The sequence below is a fragment of the Scyliorhinus torazame genome, chromosome 4, assembly GCF_047496885.1.
Source record: "Scyliorhinus torazame isolate Kashiwa2021f chromosome 4, sScyTor2.1, whole genome shotgun sequence".
In the NCBI taxonomy this organism is placed as follows: domain Eukaryota; kingdom Metazoa; phylum Chordata; class Chondrichthyes; order Carcharhiniformes; family Scyliorhinidae; genus Scyliorhinus; species Scyliorhinus torazame.
In genome coordinates this window covers 141,482,277-141,500,958 of record NC_092710.1, presented here as the reverse complement: position 1 = coordinate 141,500,958, position 18,682 = coordinate 141,482,277, and the positions used below count along the sequence as shown (strand labels likewise).

At 45.1% G+C, this 18,682-nt stretch overlaps 1 protein-coding gene across 11 annotated transcripts in view; it reads left to right on the top strand.

The window, feature by feature from the left end:
* The window catches only part of LOC140410506 (myelin transcription factor 1-like protein), a 676,895-nt gene that overhangs the window by 337,973 nt on the left and 320,240 nt on the right, over positions 1 to 18,682 (top strand). For all 11 annotated transcript variants that reach the window (XM_072498671.1, XM_072498674.1, XM_072498670.1 and 8 more), the window contains one exon: positions 7,000 to 7,134. In XM_072498671.1, the coding sequence (XP_072354772.1) occupies positions 7,000 to 7,134 (135 nt within the window). The remainder of the gene's footprint in view (positions 1 to 6,999; positions 7,135 to 18,682) is intronic.

Sequence of the window (18,682 nt, the reverse complement as noted above, 5' to 3'; positions counted from 1 at the left end):
GTGAGGAGTGCACAAGAGTAGCTAGTGGTAGAACGTGAAGGGCAACATGTTAATGACTGGATGTTCACGATGCTCATCTCTTGGTTGGACAGTCTGGGGTGCTGCTTTTAAACAAAGTATGCTTGCAGACTATCAAACATATGTGCTGGCACAAGTGATCATGTCAAACAGTAAACTGCGGAGAGCTTGTGCAGAGAAGCCACCAAACTGCACAGATAATAAAATGCAGCATTACTGTTTATTCTGGATTGTGACAACTCCAAGCATATCTATAGCAGAGGCCACCAAGGCAGACTGTACTTCATCTGCTGATACGCAGAATGTTGCTATAGAAAGATTGTCAGATTGGATTTTGAAGGTTGAGTTGATTTGCTGAGGTGCATAAATGGGGCTTCACTGATCTCACTGGCACTGGCTCATTGAATCTGTTTTTCCACAGATTAATGACTATGCAGAACAGTGCCTAGTACCAGTGTCATGGCAGAAATACACATGTGGTAATACAGTCTACCTGGATGTTGGGACACATGAATCCCTAAGTCAACCTCAATACTTGCACATGTGAGTGTAAGGTCACAAAGCTAAGCTGCTCAATTCAATAAACCAGTAGGTCAGCCTGTAGAATTAGCCACAGGGAGACGAGGCCCAGTAGGTTCTTAATGGAACAAGGCAGCTTGCCGCCTCTTGCGTTCTGCTCACTCATGTAGGACAAACACAAGATTAGGCATTTTTTAAATTCATTCCTGGGATGTAGACAAATACCAGCATTTATTGTCCATCCCTAATTGCCCTTTAGAAGTGGTGGTGAGCAGCGCTCTTGAATCACTGTAGATCATGTGGTGTAGCTGCACCCATTGTGCTGTAGGTAGGGAGTTCCAGGTTTTCGGCCCAGCAGCAGTGAAGGAACGGTGATTGAGTTCCAAGTCAAGATAATGTGGGACTTCCCATTGGCAGTGTTTCCATGTACCTTCTGCCAGGTGGTAGAGGTTGTGAGTTTGGAAGGTACTGTCAAAGAAACTTGGCTGACCTCATGATGGAGGGAAGGCCATTGATGAAGCAGCTGGTTGGAACTAGGAACCACGGAAAACCTACACCGATGTTCTTGGGCTCAGATGATGCTCTTAACAACCACAACCATCTTGCACGAGGTATGACTCCAAGCAGCGGAGAGTTTTCCTCTGATTCCTATGACTTCGGTTTTGCTAGGACGTATTGATACTACCTTGATTTCAAAGGCAGTCACTGTCTCCTTACCCTCTGGAACTCATCTCTGGACCAAAGACTGTAATGAGATCTAAATTGTGTATATCTTCCTCCTTCCCACAACTAACATGCCATTATCTACATTCCTTCATATGCATTAACTTTGATTTATACCACCTAATGAAAGCAATTACCAAATGTTCCCCCGCCCCCCCAAAAAAATGTTTTCCACAAAGGCGCAAGACCTTGAGATTCTGGTGGAGTTGCTGGGAAAAAATAAAGTGGGACTTGCATTCTCTGGGTCCCTGCCCAGTGCTATTCGAGGAATTCTATCCACTATAACCTTATGGACCCAACGGAAGCCCTGTTTATTAAAAGCCCCAAACAACTGATTCATGAGTGGCCACAGTGTTAAGCTTTGGATGGTAAGGGATTTTTCTTCTTAAATGGCTTTGTTGACCAAGTAAGGGCATCTAGTTTCGCTACTCACAGCAGCAAGTTGACACTCCAATTTCCAGTCACTTCTTAGAGGTGGGGTCCTCTGCAGCATCTCAAGAGTTACAGTTAGTCCTGGCAGACTCCAAACTGAGAATCAATGAGTACGTGCTGCTTGATAGCACTGTTGACAATGCCTTTCATTACTTTGCTGATGATTGAGAATAGACTGATGGGGTTTGAGATTTTGTACGGCGCAGACTGGCATGTGTAGAGCACCAATAGGATTCTGGTGGTAAGAATTAGGTGCCAGTGGACACTTAATGGACTACATATTGTCAGACCCTGTTGGTTGTTAGAGGTATAGTGGAATGGGATTTTCAGTTGCAACAAAAGATGTGGGGCGGGATTCTCCGGTTGTCGGGATTCACTTTTCCCGCTGGCGGGTTTTGCGGTTGCAAGGGGGGTGGTTTCAATCAGAAATCCCATTGACAAGTGGTGGGAGGATAGAATCCCATCACCAATGAACAGTGCGCGGCCGAGAAACACGCAGCTCGGGGACCAGAGAATACCACCAAGGGCTTTGTTTTAAGTCCTGGTGCTTATTTAAAAGTCTTTCAATAGCTTGGGCAGGCAGACCGCAACCCTTGAGGTATTCCAGAGGTCGCCACCTCTAAGACGTGATTGGAAACTGGAGTGTCATCCTGTTGTTTTGATTAAGGAAACCAAAGGTCCTTAATTAGCCAACAAAGAAATTTCAGAAAATAACCTTTCCATCCAACGTTTAAAATTGTGGCAACTGTTGCATCAGGTGTTTGGGGCATTGAGGGACTTGGCTTCCTTTGGGCCTATAAGGATGTAGTGGGCGGATTTCCTGGAATGCCACTGGACAAGAACAAAAGGAGCTAAATACTTTCACTTCCTCTTTTTCTCAGCAGAGAGCACTTAGCTCCTTTTGATGTGGGTAATTAAGATGCATTCAAGCATGAAAGGAAAAATAAATGAACAAATTCCGTAAGCAGCTGTGCCTGGTCCAATAAAACTGCCAATCGCTAGCTAGTGCAACGTATTGTTCTGTGAAATTGAATGGAAGATTTGCAATTCAAAGGCTGTCAAGGGATTTGAAGCCCTTTGAAGTGTACTTGGCATTCAAGGAAGCCACTGACAATCGTAAGAGCTGCTACTATAAACACTTTTGTCTGAGGTAACAGATGTTAGGAAATGCAGTGATTTTTCACTCTATTGTCTGGACTACTCTTCAACCTTCAGACAAGGTTGACTGATGGGGGCCTCTGTTGTGGAGTCTCTGTTGTGGTGTTTCTGTTGGAGAGTCTTCCATGGGGAACTCTGATGGAGGTTTAATGGGGTGGTCTCTGATGGGGCTCTCTGATGGGGATTTTGATGGGGTCTCTGATGGATGTTCCAAAGGGGTTTCACTGATGGCGGTCTCTGATGGGGATCTATAATAAGGTTCTCTCTGATAAGGTTCTCTCTGATGGGGGTTTCTGTTGTGGGCCTCTGATAAGTGGATCTGTTGGGGGGGTCTGATAGAGGGGCTTCTGGCGGGGTCGGTGGGGGAGGTGGCCAGGTCACCCTCATGCATGCGTGCTGTGGGGGGGGGGGGTGACCCATTATTCCCATGGTTGGTGGTGGGGGGGGGAGGATGCCCCTACTTGAGAGTGGGGGCGGTAGGGGGGTGGTCAGGATTTGTATTGTAGGGAAGGAGGGGGACCTGCCGCCAGACCTCAGTATTAGACCACCCGCTCGAAATGGCAGCCCAGTACTGGGATTCCAATGGAATCCGGTGAGCTCTCCCCCATGCATAAATTAGTATGGTAAAGGAGGGAGACTCACATACCGGGTCCCACTCTTCACTCCAGCAGAGACCAGTAGCCATTCTCTGCTGGCGGGAGCAATTAGGCTTTGAACGGAGAATCCAGGTCCTGATTCTACATGGCCTATCTATTTGAAGAAAATTATTGCATTTTGAAAAGAATTAACTGTAAGTGTCATATTGTGATAGTCTGATAGATATGTTAAGACATTATAAGCTATTTGTTTCCTTAAGACATTTTGAGATAGCTGCAAAACGGGGGCACAGCATCGGCAATGTGCCTGTTTGACTTGCAGCTTTAGACCTTATTGATATTTTAATACTGTGGTGCGGGTTCTAAACGGGCTCCCCATTGTCTCTCGCCGTCACTGACAACATTTTCTGACTACTCCAGCAGGCACTCAAGTTGCAGCGGGGCTGTTGGGTGAGAACAAGCTAATAGCAGCTTCCCGTCCCACAAAAACCTTTTTAAAATATTCCATAATGGGAGATGCAGTTGGTGTTCCCTTTAATCCTTGCCTCTCAATTCTCAATGTACGACGTTTCGCTTTTCAAGCCTCTTCAACTGCCCACTTGGATCATGGTTTATTTGTATTTCAAATCCGTTTACCTGCCTTTATTCCATATACTTACCGTCCAACAATTGATCTTAGTTTTAAAAATATCAGTTGACCCAGTAGCCATGGCTTTTTGGGAGGAGAGTTTCAGATTTTTGTTACCTCTTGGTTTTAAAAAATTAGATATTTATTGAGATTTTACATTTTGTTACTTTTTTCTTTGAAGAATGCTTCTTGATTTTACTCGTAAATGGCCTGGCTCTATTTTTAAGATCATGCCTCCTTGTCCTGAATTCCCCCAGCAGAATCGTTTCACCAAGACTGCTGACTTCCTCCTGAGAAACATAATCGGATTAAGCCCCTGCTTCAGTTCATCTGCTGCTGAAATTCTCATCCATATCTTTGTTACATCTAGATTTGACGATTCCAATGCTCTCCTGGCTGATCTCGCATCTTTCACCCTCCATTCACTTGAACTCACCCAAAATCAACAGCCTGTCCCCTAACTTGCACCAAGCCCCCTTGCCCCATCACCCCTGTACAGCTCGCAGGCTCCTGCTATGGCCGTGCCTCAATTTTAAAATTCTCATCCTTGTTTTCAAATCACTCCATTGCCCCCTTACCTCTGTCAAGTCTTCAGACCTACTAACACCAACACCCCAAATCTAAGCCAAGATATATCTGTGCTCCTCCAATTCTGGCTTCTCCATGAGCATTCCTGAATTTTTTTGCTCTATCATCGGTGGTCATGCCTTCAGCTGCTTGGGCTCTAAGCTCTGGGAATCTCTCTCTAAATCTCAACTACTCTCTAGCTCTGTTCCTTTAAGATGTTTCTTAAAGTTTCCTTCTCTGATCAAGTTTTTGGTCACCTCTCCTAATATCCTATGTGGCTTGGTGTCACATTTTACTTCATAATGCTCCTGTGGCACACTGGGATGTTTCAATATGATTTTAAAAAAATGCTATGTAGTTGCTATTGTAGTTGCATTGTCCACACTTCATTGAAACCCTTTATCATTTTAAATCCCTTAATTGGGTCAGCCCCTCAGCTTTTTAAATTGACGAAATTCAAAATAAAACTAACATTCTGTGGATACTGAATATCTGAAATATAAACAGAAAATTTAGGGTAACCCAGCAAGTCTGGCAGCGTCTGTGGAGCGAGAAATCATTTTTTAATAAGCTTTATTGTCACAAGTAGGCTTACATTAACACCGCAATGAAGTTACACATTCCAGCGCCTGTTCGGGTACACAGAGGGAGAATTCAGAATGTCCAATTCACCTCACAGCACGTCTTTCGGGACTTGTGGGATGAAACCGGAGCACCCGGAGGAAACTCACGCAGTCACGGGGAGACTCCGCACAGACAGTGACCCAAGTCGGGAATTGAACCTGGGACCCTGGTGCTGTGAAGCCACAGTGCTGACCACTGTGATACCATGACACCCATAAATGAGTGGGATTTTCCAGCCTTCCTGCCGGCGGGATTTTCCGGTCCCACCGAAGTCGACCCCCCCCCCCTGAGTTCCCCAGTGGTGGGCAGATGGGCTGAGCAAATTGCCATTGACTTTGGCAGGACCAGAGGATTCCGCCAGCGGATAACGGTGAGCCGCCTCTTCTGCAGGAAACCCCGCTGTGGGTCCGATGGAAAATTCCAGCCAATGCTTCGAGTCCCGCATGACTCTTGCTGAATTCTACCCGTATGCTCTGTTTCTCTTTTATATTGACAGAATATAAACTATGCCTATGCAGCTTGTTCTTGTAATCTAACCCTTTATCATTCTGTACCCCTTCAAGACTCGTGTATGTTTCCTAAGATTCTGTACCAGAACTGAATGTAGTTAGTATCCCAGATAAGAAGAAATGAAACTGGCATGCACTGCACAAGTTTTCCTCATTTCGGCTTGACAGTTATAATCTGGGGTCCTACAGGTTTAGGATTCCAATTTCCATATTTAAGCAGCTTCTTGTCTGGTGGAAGTTGGGTGCCCATTTAAAGGCCTGCCTAAGTGTTGATTCAGGCTGTCAACTGGGTGCATAAGGTTCTCAACAGCCCTTTGAACGCCGGTTGTCCATTTTTCACCTGAAACAGTTCAACGTTTCGCCCCATTAATTTTTCCTATTACCTCTCCCAGCAACTTGTTTGCCTCAAACTTTACTTTGTGCAGATTATGAGATACCAGATTGTCAATTGCTGGAAAATGTTTTGGACAGTGACACAGAAAGATGCGATTTGGGGTAAAATGCTGACTGTTGCGAAGTATAATTTTTGCTTCAATTTTAGTTTCAATTCCATCTGTAGAAATATGAAGTCCCTATTAATCGAATTTAGACTCTGATATGGTTATCATTTTACAGAACGTTCCATAATCTATACAGGTCTGCAGTTCTGATACCTTTTTTCACTTTCGCACCTAAAACAGAAATAGTTTCAAAAGATTTTGGGGTTGATTTTAAAATCTACACCATGGGTCCTCCGCATATGCAGCAACTTAGCCAGCAGTTCTTAAAGGAGCCGTTACAGCTGACGCCAAGAGCAGCCAACATTTTCTCAGAGTTTTCTGAGGTGAGGAGGAGCAGAATTGCTCGATCCTGTTTGGTTTCTCCACTTGAGGATTCACCTCACCCACTGATTTCAATGTCTCCCCTTTCACATCAACTTGGGGCACCTGTGCAAAGCTGCAAGCTAACAGGGCCCAACCACCTTCATTTTCAGTGCACATGATCAATTGGCCGGCTGTGGATTGGTGGCTATTGTATACCTTTCCTGATTCATCTTTCCATTGACTGAATGGGTTTATAAAGGGCAGTTGATTGGAAAACACCATTTTATTGCCCCGTCAAACATGAAATTTGGCCCCTCACCTTCTGTGATTGGGCCAGTATTGTAGGGATGTACGTTTTTTTCCCTCTGCCGAGCACTTTGGCTGATTTCTAATTTTTAAAAAAAGTTCTCTCGTTTTCACAGAGTCATCAAGAGCCGAAAAGAAAGAAAGCAAGTGCCCCACACCAGGATGTGATGGAACCGGACACGTCACAGGCCTTTATCCCCATCATCGCAGCTTGTCAGGCTGCCCACACAAAGACAGAGTGCCCCCAGAAAGTAAGTGAAAAAGAAGTTCAAAGTGCAAGGTAAACATATTTACAATTACTATCATATGTAACCTGTTGTAGTTCCTGAGGGAATGCCACTTGTTATCAGCTTTGATGCTTTACCAACCTCTCTACCACTCACTCAAATGAATCATGTAGTTTTATTTTCTTCCCTCACACAAAATAGAATGCAGGAAGTTGCTTACAATGTGAATGTTGAGCCCAGTAGGGGTGTACTTTCATCAGTGAATCGGTAGTCCATTTTATAACCAGCCAATTGATTTAAAAGACGCAATGTAAAACAACCTGCTGGTTTGTTATGAGACCAGTTTCACTCTCAATAACTCATGTGACTATTAAATTTATAAATATGACCAGAGTGGTCAACTCAATGTATCTAGATTTTATTTTTGCTCGCTGTCTCTTTGTGAGCTTATCTGTTAATAAAGCACATTAGTGAGCTGCTTATGGGGCAAAACTTTCAACTTTGGTGGGGACATTAACAGATGGTTGTGGAACAGTCACCTGCCCCTCATGCATCCCATTTGATGTTCCTTTCATGGAGTCGGTGAAAAGCAGAACCGAGCAGCTTGTGTCATAGGTAGCTGATCGATTATCTCCAGTTTTATGCTCTTGTCGAAGTTAAACGTTCGGTCCTAGAAGTCTTGCTTGTACCGCTCCAAACTGCGATTGCCCTGCTTCCAATATTTCATCAGTATCTGCATAGAAATAATTTTGGTCTCTTCCCTTGGAGGCCCCCACTTGCTTCAGGCGACTGTCTTCTTGCCTTTGCAAATCAAGGACCAACGATGTGGTTAGGACCCCAACTGTAATTTTAATGGGTATATCGGCAGAGCTGGTCAACGTGAAAAGATTCCAGAAGGGCTTTGGGGTAGACGTTTTCTTGGGCCAGTTGGAGCATTCCTCTGCAGTTTGTCGCTAGCCTGTTATTGCCCTCCCACCCCATTGCCCTGGCAGTCATGACTCCCGCATCCCCAGAACCAATCTAAGGGCTGAGGCAATGTCCGGATCACCCAATATTTTAGCACCCTGGAGCTGGTGAGCTGTCTTGGGGCACCAATGCAGGGTGCACAACCCGCCAGCAGTATGTCAATCAGATACAGTTTCTAAATGACTTGGACCTCATGCAGGCTGGAATGGGCAGACGGCTGGTGCGCTGTCTTGGTGAGCCACCCAAAAGGTTCAAATCTATCCTAATGTCGTGTCACAAGGGCAATGTATGGAGCATCGGAAGTATGAGCAGGTATTCCACCCATTCAACAACTCTTCAATTTGTAGATAGTCACAGCCACAAACAGAGAGTCTGTTAATTTATGATGTAGCATACAAGAGCACCAATGTAGCAGTATTATCATTATGCAATTAAAAGTAGAGAACTGAATAAAAAATATTAAAACTTGAAATTAACAGTGCGTAATTGAATCAGGAAGAAACATACAAAAAAAACATTGGAACAATGGATAAAAGTTAAAATCGACGGGATAATATAAGTCAAGATCTTGCAATTAGAGAGTTAGTAATGTTACCACCAAATGGCATGACAAGAATATTTTTAGCTATGCAACAGTGCTATTTAGTTCTAGGATGTGTTTATCAAAGGCTGAAATTACCTTAGCTTCACCGGTAGTGAACTTGAAACCAAGTGTATACAAGGAACCCGCTGTATTTCCAGTGTAATTTAGGTGATGGAGTGGGAGTAGCTCCGAGGAAATCTCTGGCAAAAGCAATAACGTTACTCCCCTTTGGAATTTTTGGAAATTGTTCATATTAGCTTGGTTGCAATTTACTTATAGTCATAAGAATTTACAATATTGGAGATATTTTTCACTTTGTTATTGCTACAGAAGCAATTAGACAATGTTTGAAGCTATTTGGACAACATTTTTACTCCTATAAGAGTAATTTACACTAACCGTTGAGAAAGGGCAGAAAGAATGGGAGGTGTAAGAATATGGAAGGAGAAGTACAAAAAGAAACTCATTTTCACATAGCAGGCCATACAAGTCAAAAACGAATGAAGTGACATTGTTGGAGGAACATTGTGAAAGGTGCTTGAGGCTAAGAAAAGAGTTAATAATCATTACATCAAATGTTGGCTCCATATCTGGAGGTTTCCTCAGTAAATTCAACTACTGTGTCTGTGGCAGTAAAAATAGCAGCAAATAGAGACTGTTCACCAAGTGCCCCTGAGCTACAAGGCAATAATCTGCTAGGTTTCCCACTCTTAAGTAGTTATATCTATTAAAAGTGGACTTGCCCATCAGAATATAATGGGAAGAGACAAGATGTTGATGATGGCCTCATTAAATGGTATTTCAATTCATAAAATGCCCTTCTGCAAATGACCTCAGTTCATCTTATTTTCAAGAAAGTTTTATTTTGTTATTCTCAATTAATTGCGGCTACATATTATGCATGCATATATTCACATATAACAACCGACACAGAATTATGAACAAACCATTCACCGGTACAGAGAATTAATCAAATTGAAGTATATGCAAAATGCTCCAAAGATTTATATGATATATAACAGCCGGGAGTAGCCCTAATCCTCTCTGTATATTTATTTCTAATTGAGACTTTTATGAATCGCCTGTGGAACAAATGTCACTGAAGGAAGGAGTCACATGATTTGGGGTTGCATTGAGGCAATACCCCACATTGAGTGTTGGGCTGATGGAGGCATCAACAGAATTGTCTGTTGTTCATTAACTCGGGCAAGGACCATTTTAACTCATCTTCATGGAGTGGCCAGTGTCTTCAAATTAGATTATAAGGTTTTACTTCTTGTGCCAACTAACATAACTAACCAAAGAATCAATACCATGCTGATGAAGTTCCACTTGTGTACTGGAATTAATTCAATGCAAACACCCACCTGCCTGAAATCAGACTGAATGATATCTCTAACTTTACAGATGGCGGCACCCTTCTCCCTTTCGTATGTCCTTTTCTCAGAGAAGTTTGGAAAGTTGATCCTGTGCCCAAAGCACCTATGATGGGAGAATTTTCTAATGTCGGAATTTCTGCCCATTGGCAGGAATTTTCGGATGGCGGGGCTTGCTGTCCTGTCACCCGAAGTGTCCGCAGAGACGTGTTCCCTGCCGATCATAGCAGCCCCACAACCATTTAATGGTCCGAGGAGTGTTAATTGGCTGGACAGAAAAATTCAGCACCTCGTTCAGGTGTAAGTCCAGCCTCAGGGAGCTGTCGTCAGCCTGATTGACACCCTGGTCCACTCCCCCATCAAGCCCAACTCCTCATCCCCTTCCCACAGCACTTTCTGTTGCAATCGCAGAAGGTGCAACACCTGCCTCTTCATCTCCTCCCTCCTCACCATTCAAGGCCGCAAAACACCTTTCAGGTTAAGCAGCGTTTCATTTGCATGTCCTTCAATTTGGTCTGTTGTATTCACTGCTCCCAATGAAGCCTCCTCTATATTCGGGAGACTAGATGCAGACTGAGTGACGGCTTTGCTGAACATCTTCACTCAGTCGGTAAGCATGACTCCAACTTTCTTGTTGCGTGCCATTTTAACTCAGTACCTTGCTCTCATGCCCACATGTCCATCCTTGGCCTGCTGCAAAGCTCCAGTGAAGCCCGGCATAAGCTGGAGGAGCAGCATCTTATCTTCCGGTTGGGCATGTTGCAGTCCTGTGGACTCAACATTGAGCTCAGCAGCTCTACACTATGACCTTTCCCCTCCACCTTAAATCGCAATGCATGTAAACCCCTCCCCCCTCACACACACACTAGGCCATCTATCTTTTGTTATTAAAGTTGCTACATTTTGTTACAATCTCTCATGGCTACAGTATAATACCTAACACATTCTCCCTTTCTTTGGTTCTGATGAAGAACCAAAAGGACTCAAAACATTAACTCTGCTTTCTCTCCTTACAGATGCTGCCAGACCTGCTGAGTTTTTCCAACATCCTCTGTCCATGTAACAATGTGCTGGGCAGGCAGGTGTGGACCATGATTTTATAAGAACAATTAACTAGCAATAAGTGAGATGAAATTTGAGAGACATAGATTTCAACTCAGCCTTTTTGACATAACCTTTCAGAATTACATATCCTCGTTTTCATTAGATCCATCATCATTGTCCTGGTCCTGAAGGTGTAGTGTGATACTATAGCATCCATTAGGCGCAAGCATACTTGGCATCAAAGCTGCATGCTACTTAATAAATATCTTAGACCACTGCTTAGGCATTTATCCAACATGGTCCAACTTCCACGCATAACTGTGAGAAGTGAAGTACATCTTGCCGCGATATTTTATAGGACATCCAGAACACAACTCTTGTTCATAACATGGTGTGTAAAAGAGATGTGTACAAGAATACTGTAAAACCAGGGGAAGTATATCTCTGATATTAACAGCGTGCTGTCATTGCTATAGTGGAAGAAATATCTTCTCACACTCAGCATGTATTTCTCGAAGAAAGTTGAATGGTGAATGTAAAACCCCCATGAAACACATGTTTCAGAGTTTGATTCCCTTATGACAGTCATGAAATTTTGTGTACATTGTTCGATAGTAGTTTGTTAAAGAGGGTTGCTTGTCTTTAGGACCCTATGTCGGTTTAATTACAAAGTAAATAATTTTTTACGATCCTGTTCATTTTGGAATTCAAAGGAAAAAATGTGAGTGAGTACTGTTTGTCCCATTGTTGGAACTCAATTGGATGAGTCACTTTGCATTGATTCTATGAAGGACCTTCAGTTGGTAGCACATCCTTCTCTGAGTCAGGAAGCTTCAGGTTTAGTGCTTGAATTCATACTCTAGTCTGACGTTTCAGTACAGTGTGAATGTATGCGGCATGACCAGTAACACTGTTTTTACACTGATGTCAACTGTTGCTTCTTTTTAGGCCTGGGATATCTAATAATCAGTGTTAGGTCCAAAGTCCTGGTAATCAGGCTTTTGAAGCCCAGGCAATTTGGTTATGTTTGCAAAAATGTTTGGCATTTCCACTGGTTTATCATGTTTAAGAATTTCATGCACCTCAAATTTCAAAAGGAACTGCCTAAAGAAGCATTGCATCATTGCTGGGTAGATTCAAAATCAGAATATTAAGAAGTCAACATGAGTTCCTTTTAGCCATCTAGAATGAACTAGTAATACTGCAAAAATTATTAATCATAGTTGCCACCCTGTTCTCTACCCAAGAGCCTTCACAAGGGCAATCCAGGTCCCACTTAATTCGGGTGGGTGTCTGTAGTATTTTTAAAGGATGGGCTTACAGACCACGAAGGTACAAACAAACAAGAGCTTTATTGGAAAGGTGTTTACAGATAGACTGCACATTTTCCCATGCAAACAGCCAATGAAGTCATCAATACGTCACGTGATTGGACTCTTGAAGTGACCTTGTTCCAACTAGGAACAAACATGAATACACAACATTTTCTCCTCCTTTAGAGGTTCCAGCAATGAAACACAATGACTTGTAACTTGTGCCACTCTCTGTCGGATTGCCACCCTCTCTGGATTTACCTTCACTGGGATTCCAAAGCTCCAGTCTCGCCCAATCCTCCTCATTAAGGTTGGGTGAGTTAGGGGCAGAGAAGCCGTAGAGTAACTGGGCTGCAGAAAGGTATGTCACGCCCCCTTTTTACGGCAATAGCTGCCATATAGGGGAGATTTAAAGGGACAATGTGAAGGGAGCAGGTAAGTTGTAAAGTTTAGGCGATTTACGGGACGATCGGGGTGGGGGGAATGGACAGGATTGGGCCGGAGGGAGGGGAGGGGATCGGACAGATTGGGTCGGGGTGGTTGGATCAGAGAGGGGGTTTGACTGGGGGGGGGGGCTGTTGGTGGTGGAGGTCGGACTACGGGGTGGGTGTTTGAAGTCAGATTGGAGGGAGGGGGAAGGGGGGGTCAGACACTGGAGAGGAAGGGGTCAGTCCAGAGAGAGGGGCGGGTTGAGCCGAAGGGGGGATTGGGTTAGACAGGAGGGTGGAGGGGACGGAGGGGGAGGAGGCTCAGTCATGGATAGCAAGGGGATGTTGGACCAGAGCTGGGTGTCAGAATGGGAGGGGGGAAGAGAGATAGATGGGGCTGGGATGGGAGAGTGGGTGGTATGGTCAGATCTGGTGTGGGGGGGCTGGTTTTTAATTAGCTTTGGGGTACCATGTCCCCTCTGAGCGCTGGGAAACACCCGGCCAATCTTCCACGTTACAGGACTCTGTCCCCATTCAGGTAGATTGTGCCCTCTGTCTCTGGCAAACAGGTTTGAATTGCTAAAAGTTGATCAGTGTGACTTCTCCACACTGCATCATCCTGAGTTTGAACGTTGTAGGAGACCAGTTCTGTCTGTGCTAAGATGATGATAGGTATCCACTTCTCACTGGTCCCTTGCTAATATTTCCTGACCTTTCTGAAAAACATGGGGCTAAATTCTCAGATTATGGGGCCATGTCCGAAGGATCCGTGGCATTTTACATGGGAAAAATCAGCGCCGCCCCAGCACCAATGCTGTGACCGGTGAGGAGCTAGCAGCCATGCCACGTAAAACTCTCGGCCTCCGCGAAATAAACGGCCAGAAAATTGCCAGGTCTGTGGCCGTGCAAGGCGATGGCCTGCAGCGGGTCGCACCGTACAACATGGGGCCGGCCGTGTGCGGTCCCAACCTGCCAGATACTGCCTCCCTGGACACCCGTTGGCCACACCCTGGCCACCCCCCACCGTTCCCCCCAGCACTCGCCGAAGCCCCCTGGCCAGCAGCACGGCTCCCGCCCGACTGTTACTGCGCTGGACACAGTCCACTGCCAACATGCCGGGTTCCCACATGGCTGGGACCAGATGTCAACCACGCCTTTGTGAACTCGGCCTATCCAGGGTGGAGCATCGGGGGAGGGCCTTCAGGTGACGTTCTGAGGCCGTCCCGATGGCGTGCGGCACGCGCCGCAATTACGCCGTTTTGGAGGGGACGGTGTATGCGCAACCTGCGTAAAACAGGCGTCGCCCCCAATTCGGTCATAAAAATAGATTCTCCACCCGATCGGCGATTACCAAATAGGTGTCGGGAAACGGAGAATCTCGCCCATGGTTTTTAACCCTGTTCTCGTGTCCCAAAGCCTGATTTTGCTCTTTCCACTCAACAATCTCTCTTATCTTTGGTAGCTTCAGCAAATTAAACGTTCTGCATAACTGCCGTTTTGCCATGAGTAATGTGGAGAACGTTGGGTTGTATTCCTGCATGTCATCAGGAACTGATTTAGTCATTTTTGGACAATGATATTTTCTCATGAGTTACATTCAATTCATGTTTCATTGTCTGAACAAACCTTTCAGCCAGCACATTTGTGACAGGATAATAAGGAGCAAATCGCATGTGTTGGATTCTGTTCTCCTTTAGATAATTTGTGATTTCTTGTGAAATAAACTATGGCCCATTGTTGTTAACAGGTTGTTCAGGGGAACTCAATCTTGCAACAAAATTTCACCTCGTCTTTCTATTATTCTCTCCGAGGACATTGTTTTTATAATGGTGAATTCAGACCATTTCGAGTGTGTCTACCACAATGAAAAACATTTCTCCTTTGAATGGTCCAGCATAATCTGGATGAACTCTTTACCATGACTCTTCTGGCCATCCCCATGGGTGTAATGGCTCTAGTGAGGGCAGGTTTAGAAACTTTGCATCCGGCGAACACATGACCACCTTCCCATTGATTTCGCTATCAAATCCTAGCCACAAAAAATAGCATGAAGCTTTTTCCTTCATCTTTACTATTCCACAATGGCCTTCATGAAGTTAGTTGAGGCCACATTTTCTTAACAATGATGACTTTCATTCCCCAGTGAAGACAACCAGCCTGTACGGATAGTTTGAGTGTTCGGGTAACATTTAAAAGTTTATTGGATAAACATATGGATGATAATGGCATAGTGTAGGTTAGATGGCTTTTGTTTCGGTGCAACATCGTGGGCCGAAGGGCCTGTACTACGCTGTATTGTTCTATGTTCTATGTTCTATGACTTCAACTCTGGGCTTGCTCCTGACAACTTGCCACGAAGTACCATGTCCATATTGTCTGACAGTAGTTGATTATTCCTGGTATACTTCAAAATTTGTCCTGCAGTTACAGGAGTGATATTGACTTCTTCAAAACTTAAAATATTACCACTCAAACAAGTAATTGACGACTTGTTAGGTAAAGGCAATCGAGAATTAGTGGGGTGATAGTGAGGAGGATTGCCTTAGATACAGGAGGATATAGACGGGCTTGCCAAATAGGCTGACGGAGTTCAATCTGGATAAGTGTGAGGTGATGCACTTGGGCAGGACAATAAGCAAAGGGAAAAATGACGAGTGGCAGGGCCCTGAGAATTATAAGATCTTTGTGTGCATGTACACTAGTTCCTAAAGATAGCAGGGCAGGTGGATAAAGTGGTTAAGAAGTCATATGGTATACTTGCTTTTATGAGCCATTAGATAGAGTTTAAAAGCAAGGACGTTATACTGGAACTGTATAAAACGTTGGTTAGGCCTCAGCTCAAGCATTGTGTGCAGTTCTGGAATTCACATTCCGGGAGGAATGTGATAGCAAGGGAAGGGTGTAGAATACATTTACCAGGATGTTGCCTGGGCTGGACAGTTTTAGATTGTGTTCCTTGGATTGTTTTCCTTGGAGCAGAAGAGACTGACGGAGGACATTATTTTGATGTATCTAATTATGAGGGGCATAGATAGAGTAGACAGGAAAAAATATTTCTGGGTATGAGGGGATGTGAGGAAAATATTTTTTTACCCAGAGGGTGGTGGTAGTCTGGAACTCACTGCCTGAAAGGGTGATTGAGGCAGAGACCCGCATAACATTTAAGAAGTATTTAGATGTGTACTTGCGATTCCAAGGCAACAAGGCTTTGGTCAAGTGCTGCTAAATGGGATTAGAATAGTTCAATGGTTGTTTTTTGACTGGCACAGTTATGATGGGCCAGAGGGCCTTTTCTGTTCTGTAGACCTCAATGAGTCCACCAGCAATCCCATGGAGATTTGATTGATGATATTTTATCGTGTATATATGCGCTGACAGCAGCAATTCCCATCTCTGCATTCGGCTCGCTGCTAGAGATGGAATACTGGCGTGCGGCCAAAGTATCATTGTCAGTGGTCGATGATCCGTTATTAAAGTAACTTTCCTTCCATATATGTATTGGTAAAAACGTTTTATTCCAAAAATGAAGCCTAGAGCTTCCTTCTCTATCTCTGTTTAGCTCATTTCTACTTTGTTCACGGATCTTGACACAAATGATGTGTATTTGCTTCTCTTCACCATTGGGCGTAATGTGAGAAACCACTGATCCCATCCTGTAAGCTGATGTGTCGCAAGCCAGTTGCAAGGGTAACTTCAGATCAAAGTGTGTCAGCACCTCTGATTTTAGTAGTGCCTCTTTAGCTTGTATAAAGGCCTCCTCGCACTCATCGCACTCATCCCATTTCCAGTTTTGACACTAAGTTGTGTAAAGGCTTGAGAATAGTTGCAAGAAAAGGGACAAACCTTCCATAATTGTTTAATAAGCCCCAAATCAATCGAAGAAGATTTGCGTTTTGAGATGCAGGTGCCTCAGTCATGGCTTTTACTCTTGAAGGTGATTTGTGCAGTCCCTTTGCATCTATGATATTTCCCAGGTATTCAATAGAAGATTTGAAGAATGCATATTTATCCTTCTGTACATGTAGTCCATAATCTTCTAGTCTCTGGAGTGTAGCTTCTAAATTTTGAAGGTGCTCTTCTTCACTCTTTCCAATAGCAAAGATATTAGGCGGGATTCTCCCGCAATCGGCGGGGCGGACCTTACTGGCGCCAAAGAGTGCCGTGAACCACTCCGGCGTCGGGCCGGAAGGTGTGGAATCCTCCGCACTTCTGGGGGCTAGGCCAGCGCTGGAGTGGTTGGCGCTGCGCCAACTGGCGCCGAAGGGCCTACGCCAGCTGGTGCAAGTTGACACATGCGCAGGAGCGCCAGCGTGTTCTGGCGTATGCCCAGAACCGCTGGCATGATTCCTGCGCATGCGCAGGGGGTTTCTTCTCCGCACCGGCCATCACTGAGCCTTACACAGGCAGGCGCGGAGGGAAAGAGTGCCCCCACGGCACAGACCACCCCGCAGATCGGTGGGCCCCGATCGTGGGCCAGGCCACCGTGGGCCCCCTCCCCCCCCCCCCCCGAGGCCAGATACCCCCGCCCCACCCCCGAGAACTCCGCAAACCGCCCTCAAAGCCAGGTCCCGCCGGTATGGACCTTGTCTAATACACGCCGGCAGGACAGGCTGAAAACGGGCAGCCGCTCGGCCCATCAGGGCCCGGAGAATTGCCGGGGGAAACCACTGCCAATGGCCCCCGACCGGCACGGGGCGATCCACGCCCCCGCCCAAAATCTGGCGCCGGAGAATTCGGCAGCTGGCGTAGGAGCAGCGGGGCAGGATTCACGCCGCCCCCAGGCGATTCTCCAACCCGGCGGGGGGTCAAAGAAGCCTGCCCATTATCTAAGTAACACTGAACTCCTTCTAGTCTGCTTAAATTTGATCCATGGCACCTTGGAATAGCATAGGTATGGACATGATGCCAAATGGAAGTCTTTCATATCTAAATAGTCTTTTTTGCATTATGATTGTCAAATATTGTTGTGAATTTGAATCCACATTTATCTGGAGATAAGCTTGGCTAAGATCAGTTGTACTGAAATGCTGGCCTCCAGCCAACCCAGCAAATAAATTATCATTTAAAGGCAGAAGGTGCTGCTCTGCACACAGTACTGGATTGATAGTGACTTTAAAATCACCACATGTGCGTACTGAACCATTTTTCTTCATCACGGGTACCATCAGCATGGCCCAACCACTTACATTAATTGGTTCCAGGGCTTCTTTCTTGAACAGCCTCTCTTATTCTGCCTTGACTTTAAGCCTGATGGTGGACTGCACTGCCCTAGCCATTAAGCATCTTGCTTGGCTTGACTGAGATCTCTTTCATGCTTCACAGCTCTCCATTAAAGTCAATGGCACGTTGCTTTAAAATCTTCAGCAGGCCTGCTTCGAACTCTGGCACGAGATACATTTCAATCCTGTTTAACTTGATTCTCTCCCAGCAGGTTCTCCAAATTAGGGCGGAATAGTTACCTTTAATGATGTGTAGCGACAAATACGCGGTCTGTCCGTTTAGCTGCACATTTACATTGATGTAACACCTCAACGCCACCACTTCCCAAGTATCTGGATCACTGGGAGGTTTTCCGGGGCAGGTGTGACCTATATAAGAAGGACGGGTTGCATCTAAACTTGGAAGGCATAAATATCCTGGCCGCGAGGTTTGCTAGTGTTACACGGGAGCGTTTAAACTAGTATGGCGGGGGGTGGGCACGGGAGCAATAGGTCAGAAGGTGAGAGCATTGAGGGAGAACTAGGGAATATGGACAGTGGGGCTCTGAGGCAGAGCAGACAGGGAGAAGTTGCTGAACACAGCGGGTCTGGTGGCCTGAAGTGCATATGTTTTAATGCAAGAAGTATTACGGGTAGGGCAGAT